A 20,571-nucleotide genomic window follows, 5' to 3' on the forward strand; every position below is an offset into this window, starting at 1 on the left:
TGGAAGGACTGATGCTGAAGCTGAAACTCCAATACTTTGGCCACCTGATGCGAATAGTTGACTCATTGGAAAAGACCCTGATGCTGGGAGGGATTGGGGGCAGGAGGAGAAGGGGAAAACAGAGGATGAGATGGCTGGATGGCATCACCGACTCGATGGACATGAGTTTGGGTAGACTCTGGGAGTTGGTGATGGACAGGGAGGCCTGCGATTCATGGGGTCGCAAAGAGTCGGACACGACCAAGCGACTCAACTGATAGGGTATTGCAAGAGCCCTAGGCTGGAAGGCAATCCAGGGTCCTAGTCCCAGCTCCACCGCGGCTTTCTGGATGGCTTGTGGACAAGTCAGTGAACTTTTTGAACTTTATGCATCTCATATAATAGGACCAGCAACCACTTACCGAAAGCTTACAGGCCAAGTACTGTGATCAGGGTGATCTATACGCTATCTCACGAATCTTGGGATGTAGAGTCTATAATTTTTCCAGTTCAGAGAAAAAGGAAAATAAAGCTCAGAAGGGTAAGGTATTCATGATCAAGAGCAGGGGTGGGCTCGAACCAGCTCTGTAATTGTAACTCCAGAATTCATTCTTTCCATTACACCGTAGGGCGCATTCTCTCCACGCCCAAGGAAGCCAGCCTTCAGCCTCCTTAGGGGAATGTTTGCTCACCGATGCACGCACTCTACGACCGTCAGAGGTTACGCTCGCGGCTCTGAGCCGCACTCCAAGCTCCAGAGAAGGCTGTTGGACTTCCTCTTTCAGCCGCACCTCTCTACTGCAGGGTGGCTCCGCCCCCTAATCTGATTGGCTGTCGGGAGCGAGGCCGTGCTTGGGGATTGGCTGCCCGGCGGCCAAGGACTGACGTGGCGGGGCCGGTGTGTGGGTCTCGCTGGGCTACGGACCTAACGCTCTAAGGAGGTGGCGGGACCCTGACTGGCGGTGCAGCAGGGAAGCGTAAGCCACCACCATGCCGCTGGAGCTGGAGCTGTGTCCTGGGCGCTGGGTGGGCGGGCAGCATCCATGTTTTATCATTGCCGAGATCGGCCAGAACCACCAGGGCGATCTGGACGTGGCCAAGCGCATGATCCGCATGGCTAAGGTGAGGGGACGGTCTAGACAACTCGGGCACTAGCCCGGGGGCGGGGGCCGGGGTAGGGAAGGGCCTGGAGGAAGAGCGGCCTGGGCCGGGGTGGGGCGGGGCTGCGCAGAGACCGAATCATCCTCGCTCTGCCTCTCTGTGCCCTGCATCTGGCCTGGCGTCCAGCTCTCCAGGTCCACTAACAAACGTTTTGAATCCTGTTCTTTATCCCTTTGCCACCCTCCTGATTTGTTTGCATTACTACAGTTGCTCCCTAACCCGACCTCTCTCGCCCCTTTCTGGTGGCAGAATGATCTTTCTGCAACACAGATTTGATGAGCCTTCAGTGGCTATGCACTGCCACTGTAGAGTCGAAACCCTTTAATAAAGTCTTCAAGACTTTAATGACCTGACCTCTTCCAGCCTATCATTTTTTAAATCTCTGACATTTTCTGCGACAGTGAATTACTTCCAGGAAGTTCCTGAAGTTGCTGTTGTCTCTCTCATCTGCCATTCCTTGTAATTACTTCATAGAATTTTGAGAATAAAATAAAGATGTAAAGCTCTTAGTACAGTACGTGGCAAATAGGACTCAATACATGTTAGCTATTAGTGATATGATGTTAATGAACGCTCATGCTCCCACTTCTCTTGGACGCTTTCTCCAACTCCTCCTGTCAGAGTTGGGTTCCTGTAGTTTTTCCCATGGCATTGCATTGTCAGTGTCTGTTTAAACTTTCTCTGTTAGACTGTGAGTGCTCTGAAGGGGGGACCTGTCACATTCTTCATTGTAAACCCAGTCCCCAGCATAAGATCTGCACTGTGATTCCTTGATTTAGAGGTAGTTCACTAAATCTTTTTTTCCTTTCACTTCCCTTCAGCCAGAGTTGTTCTGTCATTCATAATTAGGTTTTCTTTTACTCTTTCAGGACTTAACTCTGCTTTTATGGAACCCTACAGAATCATAAAGATACTTTATTTTGGGACTTCACTGGCAGTGCAGTGGTTAAAACTCTACTTCTACTGTAGGGGATGTGGATTTGATCCCTGGTTGGAAAACTAAGATCCTGGGTGCCACTGGCCAAAAAAAAGAAATACTTTTATTTTAAATTTTTATTTAATCATTGAAGTATAATTGATTTGCAATAATATTAGTTTCAGGTATACAACATAGTGATTCAATATTTTTATAGATTATACTCTTCCATTTAAAGTTATTGCAAAATAATAGTTGTATTTCCCTGTGCTGTACAGTATATCCTTGTTGCTCATTTATTTTATACATAGTAGATGGTACTTCTCAATCCCACACCCCTTTCTTGTCCATCACTCCTTCCCTCTCCCCACTGGTATCCATTTGTTTGTTCTCTAGATCTGTGAGTCTGTTTGAAACCTAAGTTTCCATCAACAAACGAATGGATAAAGATATAGTATGTATGCACAATGGAATATTATTCAGCCATAAAAAAGAGTGAAATTCTGTCATTTACAACAATGTAAATGGACCTGGAGGATATTATGCTTAGTGAAACAAGTCAGAGAAAAACAAATACTGTATGTTATCACTTATGGGTGAAATCTAAAAAGTAAAATATGCTTTTAAAGAGTAACAATTGCTAACATTTTTTAATGCTTACTGGGTCAAGTGCCTTAAATGCACCACCTAACTTTCAAATTTGATGCAAAGGGTGTGTTACACCTTGACTTATTTGTCAGTTTGCTTTTTTGCCAGTAGAGAAGCAATAAAAGCTTGAACAAAGAAACCATCAGCAGTGGGGTAAAACAGGGACAGTGATTGTGTTTTCTGAACCTAGAGTTGACCATAGCATTAAACAGATACAGAAATGTACCTCATTTACGAAAGAAGTGGAGAAAAGAAGGGGAGGAACTTTCTGTCCTCCCAGTACAACTGCTGTCGTGTGGGATGTGGTAGAACTTTCTCTGATCTCTCCTCATTAGTACTTCACTTTACTACTTCCTATAAAGGGAAGGTTTGCCTAGACGGAGACAAGCTTTGTAACCTCTTGAGCGTAAGTCTGCTTCTTGAGGCAGACATGAGAAGCAAAGGAGGGAAGCATTGCGCTAGGAAGACCATGTCGTGCAGCCTCCAGGAAAGCCCTCTGGCCAACTCTGCCAGAGTCTCCGCACAGTTTTGGTCAGGTCCCTCTAGGCCTTGGGGTCTTTATCTAGACAATGAGGACTCTGTCGTCCAAGGTCAATTTCAGGTCTAATGTTCTTTGAACTTCTTTCTAGCATCAAGTTTTGACCATGCCATTTTGTGGCTTTTCCAGGAGTGAAAGTGACGCTCTGAGCACAGACGTTTCTGGAGCCCAGGTTTGACCTGTGTGTCTGTAGCAGTGTCAGTGAGCTGAGACTTGAGAGAGTTTCCCTTAATCTTTCTACCGAGTGATTAAAAAAAAAAAACAATTTTGAGAGCTTGGAGGCTGACTGGCAATAAAATTATAGCTTTTAGAGTCAGATAATCCAGCTTTTATATTATAGCTTCTGTTCAGTAAAGCTGGGGCATTTCTAAATTTTTTTGCTTGCCGTTACCCCAGAATCTCTTGTTCAAACAAGATGCCATATAGAAACCACATGTGCAGAACAGCTAACAGCCACCCCCATCAGGGGCTCCTCAGAAAGTTATAGGCCTTGGAGCTGTTCCACATGGCCATTTGTACAGATAGAGAAACTGAGGCCAGAGATAGGGAGTGACTTATCTAGGAGAGTCAGAGTTAAGGCAGATTCTTTTCCCCCTAAATTCTGGTCCAGTGCTCATATCCTCTGCTGAGTTATACAACTTAAAATCTTGATTGTTTGATTAATTATTTTTAATAGTATAATGTAAAGCAAAGTCCCCCCTGCCTTTTTTTTTTTTTACATTTTAAGAGGGAAAAACAGAGGGGAACTCCTATCCCCAGCCTTTTCTTCTTTTGAGACTTCCTTGCTTCTGTTTCTCTTCTTTGGGAGTTCTTAAGAACTCCGTCATTCGATGTTGGCATTTGTTTGTTTGTTAAATGTTTGTTTATTTGCTGATTTGTTTGGCTGCATCAGGTCTTAGTTGCTGAGCCTGAGTGAGAGAGTGAGTGGTCTGAGTTGTGGCATGCAGGATCTTTTAGTTTTGAGGTATGCAGAATCTAGTTGCGGTATGTGGGATCTAGTTCCTTGACCAGGGATTGAACCCTGGTTCCCTGCATCTGGAGCATGGAGTCTTAGCCACTGGACTGGCAGGGAAGTCCCCTTGATGTTGTTTTTAAAGATAATGGTTTAATAGCAGTTGCCCCAACATTTCTCTTCTCTCTGAGAGCCCATGACCAAAAATTAAAGGAACCCTAATATGTTGCAGGAGTGCGGGGCCGATTGTGCCAAGTTCCAGAAGAGTGAGCTGGAGTATAAGTTTAATCGGAAAGCCTTGGAGAGGCCATACACCTCGAAGCATTCCTGGGGGAAGACATACGGGGAGCACAAACGCCATCTGGAGTTCAGCCATGCCCAGTACAAGGAGCTGCAGAAATATGCCGAGGAGGTTGGCATCTTCTTCACTGCCTCTGGAATGGATGAGGTGAGCCCTCTGCCATTTTACCAGACCTAGGGGACAACAGGTGGCCTGGTGTCTTGGTGTCTTTGACTTCAAGCCAGCTGCAGGCCTTGCTCACTTTACACTGTTTTGTGCTTTCTGAGCTAGAGTTCCCCATAACGTTGACCAGGTAAATGTCCAACTAAACAGGAGGCCGGGGGGATTGGAGGCCCAGTGAGATTTGGAGGACAGAGAACTATGGTTTTCAAAACAGGCTGTCTCTGGGAGTAGGGGGCAACCACCTGGAAACCCAGCGTCCCTCAAGCCAATGGGAGATCCCACTGGGCCAATTTGCTCCCAGTGGAAAGTGGCCTAGACTCAGAATCGGGAAACTGCAGTCCTAACAGGAGTCCTCCTGTTGCCGAGTGGCTGTGGGTGATCTGGGTGGGGCGACACTGCATCTTCTAGAAGGGAGTGGCTCCCAGGATGGCCATGCCCACATCCTGGAAGAGACCAGCTGGTGCCAGGTCTCAGGTTCCATCTACTCTGTGACCTGCCTCAAGACTCCTTCGTGGGCTCTTTCTTCAAATATAAAAAAATTTAGTTATAAAAATAATGTCACAGAAAGTTTAGAAAACAGGGAAAAAAAGGAGAAAAACTGACTCATAATCTCTACACAGCAGCTCTTTGTACATATTTCCTCCTGAACTTGTTTTATATTCGTATTTTATTACCTGGTTGTTATATTTTGAATGTTTAGTTCTGTGTTTGCTTCTTCCGGTTAATATTATACCACAGTGTTTACCCATATCCTGGTTTTCTTTCTCAGCTTTATTGAGCTATAATTGACATGTAACTCTCCATATCTTTTGCTGAAAGTTATTAATCGTGGTGTAGTATTTCTTTTGAGGATTTATAATATATGTGACCATTTCTTTATGTTTGAACATGAGGTTACTTTCAGCTTTTTGTGCTTTTAAATGATGCTGAGATGACCTTCTTTCTGTGTTTTGAGTTTCCTTAGGATAACTTTGCAGAAACGGATCAGTAGACAAAACTTAACATTTTTAAGGCTCTTGGCTAGTGATTCTTTTAGTCAGCTAGGGTATTTGAAGAGACTCCAGTTCCTTCTGTAGGCCTCTGACCTCTGTGTTACTGTTCCAACCCTAAGCTGTGCCTGTAAATTACATCAAAGAAGCATCACTCTAGTCTAGACCATTAGTAGATTAAAAAAGGAGGGGAAGCAGAGAACCTAGATGTCTGGGAAACTTGACAAGTTCAGGCATCAGTTCCGTAGCCCAGATTCATTCTTTAATTCACAGCCTTCATAAGCATGACATTCTTCAGATCTAGTTGTTCATCTAATAATCATAATTTCCTACATCTGAATTTAATGTTATAGTTTATGAAGCATCTTCGCTTACAGTACCATATTTTATCCCTACTATGTCCCATTTTACAGATAAAGAAATGGAGGCTCCAGGGGCTAGAAAGTCTATCCAATGTTGCACAGTTGGGAAATGGGTCTTGAGGGCAGATCTGACACCTTTCTGGGATTCCCCAGTGGCCACCCGGGTGCTGGTCCAGGCATGTACAGCTTCCCAGAGCTCAGCAGAGCCTTTGGGCTTCCCCCTGTTCTTCACCACCCTCCATGTTGGTGGCTGGAGAGTCTTGGACCCACGTTGCCCTTAGGACAAGGGGACAGATTTTTTCTTTTTTTTTTGGCCTCATCATGTGGCTAGCGGGATCTCATTTCCCACCAGGGACTGAACCCGGGCCAAGGCAGTGAGAGTGCCAAATTCTAATCACTAGACTACCAGGGAATTCCCAGGGATAGATTTTTTAATAACAGCTTTATTGACACATCATACAATTCACTCAATTAATTTTAGAACATTTTTATCACCCCAAAAGGAAGCCCTATACCCGTTAGCAGTCATTCCTCAATTCCTTCAATTCTCCCAGCCCTGCTGCTGCTACTGCTGCTAAGTCACTTCAGTCGTGTCCGACTCTGTGTGACCCCATAGACGGCAGCCCACCAGGCTCCCCGGTCCCCGGGATTCTCCAGGCAAGAACACTGGAGTGGGTTGCCATTTCCTTCTCCAATGCATGAAAGTGAAAAGTGAAAGTGAAGTCGCTCAGTCATGTCTGACTCCTAGCGACCCCATGGACTGCAGCCTACCAGGCCCCTCCGTCCATGGGAGTTTCCAGGCAAGAGTACTGGAGTGAGTGCCATTGACTTCTCCTCTCCCAGCCCTAGGCAACTTCTAATCTGCTGTCTGTCTCTATAGATTTGCCTTTTCTGGACATTGTATATAAAAAGAACCAGACAGTATGTGGTCCTTTGGGTATATATATATATTTATGGTAACTCAGTGTTTAACTTCTTTGAGGAACCGCCAGACTTTTTGAAAGTGGCTGCACCATTTTACGTTCCACCAGCATGTATGAGGTTTTTGCCTCTCATTCCTGGTAAGTCCGGGTGGAGGTTATTTACCTTCTTTGTGCTTCTGTGTCTTCAGCTGAACTCACCTCGCAGGGTTGTCATGAGGATTAAACGTGATCACCTGCAGAAGGCACAGCACGCAGCCAGCGCTCAGTGACATTAGTTACAGTTGAGGAAGCAGCCCGGGCTGAGGGTCAGGAAATCCAGGTCCTTGCCCTGCTCTGCTGAGTTCATCTGCATGTGAGCTTGGCAAGTCGCTGCCCTGCTCTGGGGCCTCCATCTCCTTTCACGTGTGAAGAAGCTGCCATCCAAAGTCTCTCCCTGCTCTTTTGTCCCGAGTCAGCATAGAATCTGGCAGGGTCACTAAGGTGACTTGGACCTGGAATGAGGACTTTCCTGTTCAGACTGTTCCCAGACACCTGAGCTCCTGGATGTGGGCTCTGAAGGGAATGCCTGGCCTCTGCTTGCAGCTGGGCAGCCGCTGCTCAGGAAGTCACTTCTTTAGGTCTTTTGCTGCTGGGTGGCTTTGAGGTTGAGTCAGGAGCAGACAGGGGAAGGAGAGGAATCTGGGTGTTGGTGGCTGGGGCTGACTCTTGGTTTCCCAGGAAGCAGTTTGGTGTATAAATTTGAGCTCTGCAGCCACACTCAGGTGCTGACACTGACACTTGCTCTGTGAGCTTGGGCTGGTCACATAACCTCTTTGAGCCACAGGTGTCCGTCCATCTGTGACAATGAGGTAATCAAGATGCCCACCCCACAGCTGCAGTGAGGACCTGGTGAGATGAACCTGGGGGCTTGCAAGATTTGTACCCACTGACTGACAGCTGTTCTGTTGCTTAGAATCCTTTTCTCTGCTTCACACTTAAAGGGGCAGGGAGTCTTCTCTGTCTCAGGAATGCTGTTTGCTCCCCACTGGTGTCCTGACAAACCAAGGCACAGGCAGCGAGGAGAAATTTTTTTTTTTTTTTTTTTAGATTTATTTACTTATTTTTGCTGTGCTGGGTCTTTGTTGACGCGCACAGGCTTTCTCTAGTTGCGGAAAGCAGGGGCTGCTCTTCCTTGCTGTGCAAGGGCTTCCCGTTGCGGCATTCTTAAGAGCCTTTGCAAGAGTGCCATTTGCTTTGCTCGCCAGGTCCCTTTTTGCCGAACCAGCAAGTCCTGTCTACCCGGCTGTTCGAGGTGGGTTGGTCGCTTGTTCCGTGTTTGTCTAGAAAGCAGCTCTGAGAATTCACCCCCGCTGACTTCCTCATGGACAGTGAGCATGTACTGAGTGCCAGCTTTCTCCACCGTGTGTGCTGTCCTGAGCGTTCTTTGTGTGCTGAGGAAAGGTTAAGGCATGGTGGAACTTTATGAAGACCAAGAAAATACCAGGCACCTGGTCAGAAGCTGCACAGAGGCCTGTGGAACTCGACTGAAATGAGCAGAGTGCCTTTGGTCGAAATGGAGAGTTTTGTTGAGAAAGCAAATGGGAGCCATGTCGTAGAGGCGGCCCTTGGAGGACCAATTCCAGCAGAGCCACCCTTCCCTCCTCGTGCCTGCCCCCACAGTGCCTGCCCTCGTTCCTCCAACACCCCTGCTCCAGGGCACCCCTGCCTGTGTTGTGGTGTGCTCTGACTGGGCTGAAGGCAGGCCGGGCCTTTTTGGCTCCATGCTTCCCCGCCCCCCATCCTTTCCTCAGCCTGGGCAAGCCCTCCGGCACCTGTTCTCCCAGCTTGTTGTCAGAGATCCCGAAATCAAGGGGAGTGGAAGCAGCTTTAGAAAAACCCCATTTCCACTCCTGTCTTTTCTGTTACCCCTTAGATCAGCAGGCTCCCAAATTTCTCATGGGATACATTATGGAAAAGGGGTTCCTCATTAATTCATTAATTAAAAGTCCCTTCCCCAAATAAACAAGGGTTCTGTGCTGAATACGTGTGGGAAACACTAGGAGTAAATTAGCTAGAGGAGGGTATTCACTAGGACCCTCCAAGGTGAGGTTTTACAGTGCAGTGTTTCACCCCAAACAGTTTGCTGGTAGGACCCTTTGCTCTGTGTTTAGCCCCTGGATGCCTAGTGAGGGTCATACTCGATTGAGTTCCTTTCAGACAGGCTCAGAAAGCCTTTGTGATGTGGGGCAGAGGAGAGGAGAAGTTATGAGGCTGCCTGGCTGCGTTGTATCGATGTCCCGTAGATGGAAGGGGGACTGAAAGCAGCATAGACGGGGAAGCCAGGAAGTCCACAGAGAGAAAGGCAGCCACTGGCGCTGACCCAGCCTGACGGGGCCTGGGCCCAGTAATACTGCCTCAGGGTGGAAGGCTACTGAAACCGGCACCCTTTGCAGAAGAGATTAATCCAAAATGGCAGTTTTCTAAGTGGCCACTAGGTGGGGCTGGCTCCCTAGGAAGGCTGCAAGAAACCAGCTGCACCTTTCTCTGTCAATAGGAATTTACCCCTTTGCTCGCTTCAAAATTGTAGAGCTCCATGCATATTTTCCTGGAGAAGGAAATGGCAACCCACTCCACTATTTTTGCCTGGAAAATCCCATGGACAGAGGAGCCTGGCAGGCTACAGCCCACGGGGTCGCAAAGAGTCGGACACAACTGAGTGACTTCACTTTATGTAGATTTTACAATCAGCATAGGTAAGCTTTTGCAAAGCATTTTTCCTACATTTGGCCCCGCCTTGCCCCTATGTGCCCTGCGCCTCTCCTGATTGGGCTCATCCATCTCTTTATGGCCCTGGGGACTCTGATCATGAGCCATGCTCTCACAAAGTGGAGCATTAGAGATGAAATTTTGCATAGGATTTTCCCTCTTAAAATAGAAAACACTCTCTTCATCTGCCAGATAGAGTGGGGAGGGTGGGGACACTAGACTTTATTCAATAAATATGTTTAAAACAAATGCTTTTCAGTTTCATCTTAGGGCTGGTTAATAGTATGAGACACACATACACAGGAGAGAATGACATAGAAAACTGTGGAAGGGAAGAGAGAGACAAGGAAGACATAAAGCAGAGGGGAGGAGGTGGCGGTGGCTTAGCACCTTGGAGGTGAGTGGTGCTTTGGCCATCCTGAAAGGTGTCTCCATCTGCCTTTGGCCTGTTCACTGGCTGGTTAGGCACTGTATGTCTCTCCAGCAGCTCTGCTGCTGCTAAGTCGCTTCAGTCGTGTCCGACTGTGCGACCCCATAGACGGCAACCCACCAGGCCCCCCCGTCCCTGGGATTCTCCAGGCAAGAACACTGGAGTGGGTTGCCATTTCCTTCTCCAATGCATGAAAGTGAAAAGTGAAAGTGAAGTCGCTCAGTTGTGTCCGACTCTTTTCGACCCCGTGGACTGCAGCCCACCAGGCTTCTCTGTCCATGGGATTCCCCAGGCAAGAGTACTGGAGTGGGGTGCCATTGCCAACAGCTCTGCTGCTGCTGCTGCTGCTAAGTCGCTTCAGTCGTGTCCGACTCTGTGCGATCCCATGGACTGTAGCCCACCAGGCTCCTCCATCCATGGGATTTTCCAGGCAAGAGTACTGGAGTGGGGTGCCATTGCCTTTTCCAACCAGCAGCTCTAACCCCTACTTATTAGAGGAAAATGATTCTCTGAGTGAGGCCAGTGATTAGAGTAGCTCATCATCTGCTGGGAAGATGGGAGAAAGCTCAGGCAGTACTGGTTTGATTCAAAGAACCTGCTGGCAAGGACTTCCCTGGTGGTCCAGTGGTTAAGACTCACCACTTCCAATGTAGGGAGCACCAGTTTGCTTCAATCCCTTGCTTGGGAACTAAGATCCCACGTGCTGCATGGTAAGGCCAACAAAAGAAAAGAAGTAAAAAAATAAAGAACCTGCTGGCAGAATGACCTCATACTGTTCCTTACCACCCCCGAACCCTTTGGATTTCCACGCCAGTAACCGTGCTCCTTGCTAGTCTAAGTATGTTTCACAGAGCAGTAACAGTGGTATTACTGAGGAGCTTACAAGAAACGCAGACTCTTGGGCCCCACTCTAGATCAACAGAATCAGAACGTGCATTTTATTCATCCAAGATCCATGGCAGGTTCGTGTGCCTGTATTAAAGTGTGAGAAGCACTGACCTAGCTAACTTCCAAACTTACTTCTGAGACTTGGCCAGCATTTTAAGATAGATGGAACTTAGATACTGGGAAATATTCCAAGGCATTGACTCTCCCTACTTCTGATTTTAAACTTCAATTAAAAAAATAGTAATGAAAAGTAATTTGGGAAGTTTTGGTAATTGTACACCAAATTGAGATTTTACTCTTAAAACTTGTGGTCCACTAATTCCTTCAGGAGGCATTTGCTGACATTTGCCAATTTCCTGAGGGTTATTGATGAATCCCAGATAAGGATGGTGAAGGGCCCTAGAGAGGTAGCCTCAAATAGTCAGATTGGTTTTTTTCTGTGGGCAGCATAATTTGAGGTCTGAAAGGGCTTGGGTTTGATGGGCCCTGCCAGCTGTGGATCAATGTGTCAGAGCTGGGCCATGAAACACTTCATTTCTTCTACTTTTGGCAAGGATTGAAATGGCCTCTCTTTTCCTGGCTGTTTGGTCCTGAGGCAAGGATAAGGCCTTTGAGGGCCACTCACTTTCTCAGTGCCTATTTGTGTGAGTCAAGATTAGGTCATGACCTTTCTTGTTTGTTCACTGGGCCCCAGGCCCCCAGGGAAGGAAGGTCTGGCCAGGGGTCTGATTCTTTTCCAGATTCTCATAGACAGTGTGCGCCAGCATGCAGTGTTTGTTGGACAAATGGATGGGTGGATGTGAGTGAAAGAATGTTTGAATTTGAATGAAATGACTGATCATGAATCCGTGTTTGCTTTCAAGTTGCTGGGCAAGAGAAGGGGTATTTCTATTTGTAGGTGGTTCCTTGCCTGTCTTGAGGATGGTGATTTTGAACCGCGGTGAATGTGAGCCCCTCCTTTGATTTTTGTAGATGGCAGTTGAATTTCTGCATGAACTGAATGTTCCCTTTTTCAAAGTTGGATCTGGGGACACCAACAATTTCCCGTATCTGGAAAAGACAGCCAAAAAAGGTGAGTGTTTAATTTTTGTCATACAATCTGAGTCCAGACTTTTTGTGTTTTTACACCATTGGTAATAACCCACTAAAGGAGTCTCCTGAAGACAGATTTTCCAATCAGCATTTACTCCCACTTTTTCATGTGCTGAGTTGAAAGAAATTAAAGATATACAGTTTTTATATGAATTTTTAAAGATTTCTTTTTTTGATGTGGACCATTTTTTTTTAAGTCTTTATTGAATTTGTTGCAGTATTGTTTCTTTTTTATGTTTGTTTTTGGGCCATGAGGCATGTGGGATCTTACCTCCTTGACCAGGGGTCGAACCCATACCCCCTGCATAGGAAGGCGAAATCTTAAGCCCTGGACCACTAGGGAAGTCCTCATAAGAATTTTAAAATGAAAATTATTTTTAATTTCTAATAAAATATTTATATAAAATGAAGGATATGACAGTATAAATGAAACTCCTTAGAGGCAGCTCTGACTTTGAGAAGTACTCTCTAGGTATATTAGAACATCCAGCCTCTGCACATCAGAGCTTGTACAGTGGTTCTCATGTCAGTACTGGGACTGAAGCAGGTCATATGATGATGATGCTTTCTACTTACTTCATAGCCAAGGATCTGAGACCACACAGGTAGGACTTGGCAGCTCAAGGCCTCACCCTCTTGAATCTGGGGCATGCTCACCCTACCACGCTGTGCAACCTCTTAATACAATGAGATGCTCATCTTTCTCTAAAGAGTGTCAGATTCCTCTTAATTTGGTTCACTTTGCTGCACAATAATGTTGTGGGGTGAAGGGAGTCTACGTTTCCTGTGCTTGAGGACAGAAACCCACCGACATCGCCTGTGTTCCCCCACTGTGTAAGAGTTGTTTGAATGAGACCAACAGCAGGGGCGTGCTTAAAGGGAGAATCGGAACGCCTGAAAATAAAGTGATGATGGTACTGGTGTTGGGTCCTTCAGGCCGCCCAATGGTGATCTCTAGTGGGATGCAGTCCATGGATACCATGAAGCAAGTCTATCAGATTGTGAAGGCCCTCAACCCCAACTTCTGCTTCCTCCAGTGCACCAGTGCCTACCCGCTCCAGCCTGAGGACGTCAACCTGCGTGTCATCTTGGTGAGCACAAGGGAGGGCCCTTGTCTGACTGGGTCACTGGCTGTGGGAAAGATGCAGCCAAAATTTTAACCAGCTTTGACATGCTTTGTAATTGGGACATCCTTCCAGTGTTCTGGCCTGGAGAATTCCATGGACTATGTAGTCCATGGGTCGCAAAGAGTCGGATGTGACTGAGCAACTTACACTTTCGCTTGATAGTCTTGCTGTTCCAGAATCAAATTAGAACCGACTATGGAGTTAAGCAGTCAGATACATTCTTAAAGATTATAAATTAAATTTTCTTAACACCAATCTTAATTTCTCTCATTATAAAATTTAAGGTGGAGTCTTTCAGGGTTTTTTTGTTTTTTGTCGTTTTAAGGTGCAGTCTTTGTAATTGGCCATATACATTTTCTTTGCCTGTGTGTATTGGCCATTAGGGGTCCCTTTTCTGTGAATTGCTGGCTTTTATCTTTTCTTAATGAGTTATGGATTTGTTTTTGTAAAATATACATACAATTTGCCATGGGAGCCATTTTTTGGTGTCTAGTTCAGCGGCACTAAGTGTTTCGCATTGCTGTGCCACCATTGCTGTGTCCATCTGAAGAGCTTTTTCTCATCTCAGAGTCATACCATATTCTATACTCATTAACATGGAGTGCCATGCGGCTGTCATTTTATTTTCTGTCACTACGAACAAAGCTAGTGGAGGTGATGGAATTCCAGTTGAGCTATTTCAAATCCTGAAAGATGATGCTGTGAAAGTGCTGCACTCAATATGCCAGCAAATTTGGAAAACTCAGCAGTGGCCACAGCAATGGAAAAGGTCAGTTTTCATTCCAATCCCAAAGAAAGGCAATGCCAAAGAATGCTCAAATTACCGCACAATTGCACTCATCTCACACGCTAGGAGACTAATGCTCAAAATTCTCCAAGCCAGGCTTCAGCAATACGTGAACCGTGAATTTCCTGATGTTCAAGCTGGTTTTAGAAAAGGCAGAGGAACCAGAGATCAAATTGCCAACATCTGCTGGATCATGGAAAAAGCAAGAGAGTTCCAGAAAAACATCTATTTCTGCTTTATTGACTATGCCAAAGCCTTTGACTGTGTGGATCACAATAAACTGTGAAAGAGATGGGAATACCAGACCACCTGACCTGCCTCTTGAGAAATCTGTATGCAGGTCAGGAAGCAACAGTTCGAACTGGACATGGAACAACAGACTGGTTCCAAATAGGAAAAGGAGTACATCAAGGCTGTATATTGTCACCCTGCTTATTTAACTTATATGCAGAGTACATCATGAGAAATGCTGGACTGGAAGAAGCACAAGCTGGAATCAAGATTGGCGGGAGAAATATCAATAACCTCAGATATGCAGATGACACCACCCTTATGGCAGAAAGTGAAGAGGAACTAAAAAGCCTCTTGATGAAAGTGAAAGTGGAGAGTGAAAAAGTTGGCTTAAAGCTCAACGTTCAGAAAACAAAGATCATGGCATCTGGTCCCATCACTTTATGGGAAATAGATGGGGAAACAGTGGAAACAGTGTCAGACTTTATTTTTTTGGGCTCCAAAATCACTGCAGATGGTGACTGTAGCCATGAAATTAAAAGACGCTTACTCCTTGGAAGGAAAGTTATGACCAACCTAGATAGTATATTCAAAAGCAGAGACATTACTTTGCCAACAAAGGTTCGTCTAGTCAAGGCTATGGTTTTTCCTGTGGTCATGTATGGATGTGAGAGTTGGACTGTGAAGAAGGCTGAGCGCCAGAGAATTGATGCTTTTGAACTGTGGTGTTGGAGAAGACTCTTGAGAGTCCCTTGGATTGCAAGGAGATCCAACCAGTTCATTCTGAAGGAGATCAGCCCTGGGATTTCTTTGGAAAGAATGATGCTAAAGCTGAAACTCCAGTACTTTGGCCACCTCATGCGAAGAGTTGACTCATTGGAAAAGACTCTGATGCTGGGAGGGATTGGGGGTAGGAGGAGAAGGGGACAACAGAGGATGAGATGGCTGGATGGCATTACTGAGTCTATGGACATGGGTCTGAGTGAACTCCGGGAGTTGGTGATGGACAGCGAGGCCTGGTGTGCTGCGATTCATGGGGTCGCAAAGAGTCGGACACGACTGAGCGACTGAACTGAACTGACTGATGAACATGACTACTCTCGGTTTCTCAAATAAATGGAATCATACAGTATTTGTCCTTCTGTGTCCACTTGCTTTCACTTAGCATAACGTTGTCAAGGCTCATCCATGTTGTAGCGTGTATTAGCATCTCATTCCTTTTTAAGGCTGAATAATATTTCACTGTATGTGTATACCACTTATGGCTTATCTGTTCATCTGTTGATGGACATCTGGGATGGTTCCACCTTTTGGCTATTGTGAATAATGCTGATATGAATGTTGGTGTGCAAATATTCATTTTTCTTCATATTGAATTGTAGGAGACCTTCTTGAAACTTCTGAGTTTTCCTGTTCTGTTATTTACCAGCTCTCTGATTCTTTCAGTACAGTATTTGACATTCTGAGGTTTTCTCCCCCTGATTATGTAAGCTCTTATACATTTTTCTAGAGAATCTTTCCTATTTAACTTTTAAAAAAGTAATCTTTTTTCGAAATGACATGGCTGTCTTTGTAACTAAAATTTTAGTCCCTCCCAGTTTTGTAGTCTTTTATCCATTGCTCGCTCATCTCTAAATCATATTATTTTTAAAAATAAAACATGATTTAAGAAAAAAAAGAAACTCAGTCCTGATGTATATAACATAGAAAGTGAACATCCTCTATAATCCCATCCCACAGATGACCATAATTGACAATTTAGTGTGTATGATGCCAAATATTTTCCTCAGTTTTCTTCCTTTGTGAAGCATGGTCCTGTTTCCCTTCCACCATCCCCCTCCTCACCTCCCTGGTGTGCTCATGTCCTTTATCCTGAGAGCAGGGCATGATCAGAGTTGAACTGCCAGCCAGCCCCCCACCCCTACCAGCCCAGCCCACCCCATCACGGCAGGGTGAGTACTCTGACCTACAACCTGCACTTCCTTGTCCATCACATGCTCTTAAGCCTGGTTTCTGAGGCCTTTGCCACTCAGCCGTCCTAATCTTTTATTAATTCCTGTCTGGGTCTTTCTGCTGTACTCAGGCCTTCTGGCCGCCCTCCCTAACAAGGCTTACTCGACTTAGCATGTCTTTTGTTGCTTCCAGTGAATTACAGATAACCAATTAATTAATTATTTAGCATTTCCACCAAAGGATTGAGATTGGGCTGTCTGTATTATTGATGGTGATCTTTGTGCATATAGCACGTTTGCTTTCAGTTCAGTTCAGTTCAGTCGCTCAGTCGTGTCTGACTCTTTGCGACCCCATGAATCGCAGCACGCCAGGCCTCCCTGTCCATCACCAACTCCCGGAGTTCACTCAGACTCACGTCCATCAGTCAGTGATGCCATCCAGCCATCTCATCCTCTGTCGTCCCCTTCTCCTCCTGCCCCAATCCCTCCCAGCATCAGAGTCTTTTCCAATGAGTCAACTCTTCGCATGAGGTGGCCAAAATATTGGAGTTTTAGCTTTATCATCATTCCTTCCAAAGAACACCCAGGGCTGATCTTTAGAATGGACTGGTTGGATCTTCTTGCAGTCCAAGGGACTCTCAAGAGTCTTCTCCAACACCACAGTTCAAAAGCATCAATTCTTCGGCTCTCAGCCTTCTTCACAGTCCAACTCTCACATCCATACGTGACCACAGGGAAAACCATAGCCTTGACTAGACGGACCTTTGTTGGCAAAGTAATGTCTCTGCTTTTGAATATGCTATCTAGGTTGGTCATAACTTTCCTTCCAAGGAGTAAGCGTCTTTTAATTTCATGGCTGCACTCATCATCTGCAGTGATTTTGGAGCCCCAAAAAATAAAGTCTGACACTGTTTCCACTGTTTCCCCATCTATTTGCCATGAAGTGATGGGACTGGATGCCATGATCTTCGTTTTCTGAATGTTGAGCTTTAAGCCAACTTTTTCACTCTCTACTTTCACTTTCATCAAGAGGCCTTTGAGTTCCTCTTCACTTTCTGCCATAAGGGTGGTGTCATCTGCATATCTGAGGTTATTGATATTTCTCCCGCCAATCTTGATTCCAGCTTGTGCTTCTTCCAGTCCAGCATTTCTCATGATGTACTCTGCATATAAGTTAAATAAGCAGGGTGACAATATACAGCCTTGATGTACTCCTTTTCCTATTTGGAACCAGTCTGTTGTTCCATGTCCAGTTCGAACTGTTGCTTCCTGACCTGCATACAGATTTCTCAAGAGGCAGGTCAGGTGGTCTGGTATTCCCATCTCTTTCACAGTTTATTGTGATCCACACAGTCAAAGGCTTTGGCATAGTCAATAAAGCAGAAATAGATGTTTTTCTGGAACTCTCTTGCTTTTTCCATGATCCAGCAGATGTTGGCAATTTGATCTCTGGTTCCTCTGCCTTTTCTAAAACCAGCTTGAACATCAGGAAATTCACGGTTCACATATTGCTGAAGCCTGGCTTGGAGAATTTTGAGCATTAGTCTCCTAGCGTGTGAGATGAGTGCAATTGTGCGGTAATTTGAGCATTCTTTGGCATTGCCTTTCTTTGGGATTGGAATGAAAACTGACCTTTTCCATTGCTGTGGCCACTGCTGAGTTTTCCAAATTTGCTGGCATATTGAGTGCAGCACTTTCACAGCATCATCTTTCAGGATTTGAAATAGCTCAACTGGAATTCCATCACCTCCACTAGCTTTGTTCGTAGTGATGCTTTCTAAGGCCCACTTGACTTCACATTCCAGGATGTCTGGCTGTAGGTCAGTGATTACACCATCCTAATTAAATGCGAGAGATGCTTTCTGAATCAGTTTAGGTATTCAGTTATAGTTTTGGTGTTATTCCTGGTGGTTTGTGCAGTGTGACACATTCTTCAGATGTGTTCCTGATAAGAGCAGCCATTAGTTTTAAGCCTTCACAGTGTGCTGAGTGCCCTCCACGTGCTCACAGCAGCTCCCACCAGCTACTGTCATCCCCAGAAGGAGAGGTCCCGGGAGCCTCAGAGACTTCTTGGAGCTTCACAGATAGTGAGTGGCTGAATGGGGCCTCAGATCCATCAGCCTGACTCTGGATTGTATGTGGAAAGCACTACACTATTTAACTTTCTTTTCCTTTTTCTATTTTAAAGGAATACCAGAAGCTCTTTCCTGACATCCCCATAGGGTATTCTGGGCATGAAACTGGCATAGCAATATCTGTGGCTGCAGTGGCTCTGGGGGCCAAGGTCTTGGAGCGTCACATAACTTTGGACAAGACCTGGAAAGGGAGTGACCACTCGGCCTCTCTGGAGCCTGGAGAGCTGGCTGAGCTGGTGCGGTCCGTGCGCCTCGTGGAGAGGGCGCTGGGCTCCCCGACCAAGCAGCTGCTGCCCTGTGAGATGGCCTGCAATGAGAAGGTGGGTTCTCCTGGCCTGCCGGGTGCCAGTGTTGAGAGGAGCTATGTGGGCTTACCTGAGAGGCAGTGGGAACCAGCCCTACCTGAGCCCAGAACAATGGGGTGATGCAGGGATGTTGCTGAGAGCCCCTGAGGTTTTTGGAGTTCATGTTAGCAGCGGGAGGAACTTACTGAAGAACTTTAGCTATTCCTCTGGTTCCCTGGCATCATATGATGGTTTTCCATTAAGTCTCTGTGGTCCCAGCGCTGAAGACCCTGGTGGTGTCTGGGGCCTCATGAGGCATGCGGAGAGGTAGAGTCTGGGGTCCCATGTTGTAGGTAATCCTAGAGGCATGTTCAGGTGGAGGGGTTCCATGAGGCAGGGGCAGGAGGGCTGTAATAAGTCAAGGAATCCCTAAGCATGGGGAGAGACTGGAAGCATGGGGCAAGGGTTCTCAGGGGCTTGCTGGGGGAGAATGCATACATTCCCTTGGGAGCCCTTTGAGCTAGCTGTGCAGCATTAACCTTCAGACAGAGTGGACGGGGGGAGGCCAGCAAACTCTGCCTGGCACAGGGGCCATCGGGCCTTCCTGGAAGCCAAGGCCTAGACCTGGCTCAGCCTCTGAGTCGGGGCTGCCAGGGGAGCAGGCACTCACTCCTCTGATGCTGCAGGCTGTTTGGGCCGAAGCCAAGATGCCACTCCAGGCCTGCTCCAGGAGGGTTGTCTTTTATTCCAGTCGGGCCTACTTGCTGCTCTCAAAGATGTATATACACTGGAAAATTAAAATAACAGTAAAAAGAAACTAACTGCCTTATAGAAGAAGAGAGGAGAAAGCTGGCTCAGAAACTGGAATAAGAGTTTCAGCAGCTGAGCACTGAATTTGGTTCTGAGCATCCTGGCTCTGTGGGTAGACAGTGAGACACCACAAGACGTAACATCTGATAATCATCTGCTAACAAGACCTTTGTCCTGACATAAATTCCAGAATGGATTCCTTGGCCCTCACCTGGAAGATGCAGAGTTAGATACTTTGTGGAACAGCATTTATAGACCAGACCTTAGAAATGCTGGTTCTGAGCTCCAGGTCTCCTTCATTCCCCTCGTTGCCCAGCCTGTCTGCCCCTTCCATGCTTGTGAGCCCTCCATATTCCTGTTGTACTGAATGAGGAGGCTGTAAGGTTTGTGTCCGTTGAGCCGCGGGCCAGGGGTCAGGGATCCCAGGTTCTCCTCCTGGCTCCTGGCAACCTTGGCCAGCTTACCCGCCCTCCGTACACCTCCATTTCCATGTGTTTCAAATGTGATACTGAACTGGATGATGACAAAAGTAATCACCATTTTTATTTACCAAGTCTGTGTTCCAGGTAGATTACGGGCATTATCATCACTAATCCGACAGGATAGAGGCACTGTTATTTCCCATTTTGCAGAGACTCTCAGCCTCGCCTTGTCCCCAGCTGCCTGGGATTTGGGTCTTGCTCTCTTTGGCTACATAACCTGAGTCATTTATTGTAAAGGCCACCCCTCTGAGTCTGAGTCCACCCCACACTGGCCAAGACCCTGCTGTGTGTGAGCTATTGTTCTAGGCACCCAAGGGGAAAACAGACTCCCTGCTTTCCAGGGACCTTGTGTGAGAAAACTGATCAGGGACCCTGGGGGTAAAACAGCGTGTGCTAGTTATTTGTGTGGCTGGCACTGAATCTTAAATTTTATCCACAGCTGGGCAAGTCTGTGGTGGCCAAAGTGAGAATTCCAGAAGGCAGCATTCTGACACTGGACATGCTCACTGTGAAGGTGGGTGAGCCCAAAGGTTACCCTCCTGAAGACATCTTTAGCCTGGTGGGCAAGAAGGTCCTGGTCACTGTGGAAGAAGACGACACCATCATGGAAGAATTGGTAGAGAATCATGGGAAAAAAATCAGATCTTAAAATAAAGTGCCATTCTCTGAATTCTGAA

At 46.3% G+C, this 20,571-nt stretch overlaps 1 protein-coding gene across 1 annotated transcript; it reads left to right on the plus strand.

Moving 5' to 3' along the window:
• Positions 1 to 871: 871 nt before the first annotated feature.
• On the plus strand, positions 872 to 20,571 carry NANS (N-acetylneuraminate synthase). Its single transcript, XM_005905981.3, has 6 exons — positions 872 to 1,101; positions 4,427 to 4,642; positions 11,967 to 12,066; positions 13,023 to 13,177; positions 18,372 to 18,638; positions 20,334 to 20,571. Exons 1-6 carry the CDS (start codon positions 970 to 972, stop codon positions 20,541 to 20,543), a joined length of 1,080 nt encoding a protein of 359 aa, XP_005906043.1. The 5' UTR covers positions 872 to 969; the 3' UTR covers positions 20,544 to 20,571.

This window comes from Bos mutus, chromosome 8 (genome assembly GCF_027580195.1).
Source record: "Bos mutus isolate GX-2022 chromosome 8, NWIPB_WYAK_1.1, whole genome shotgun sequence".
Taxonomy (NCBI): Eukaryota; Metazoa; Chordata; class Mammalia; order Artiodactyla; family Bovidae; genus Bos; species Bos mutus.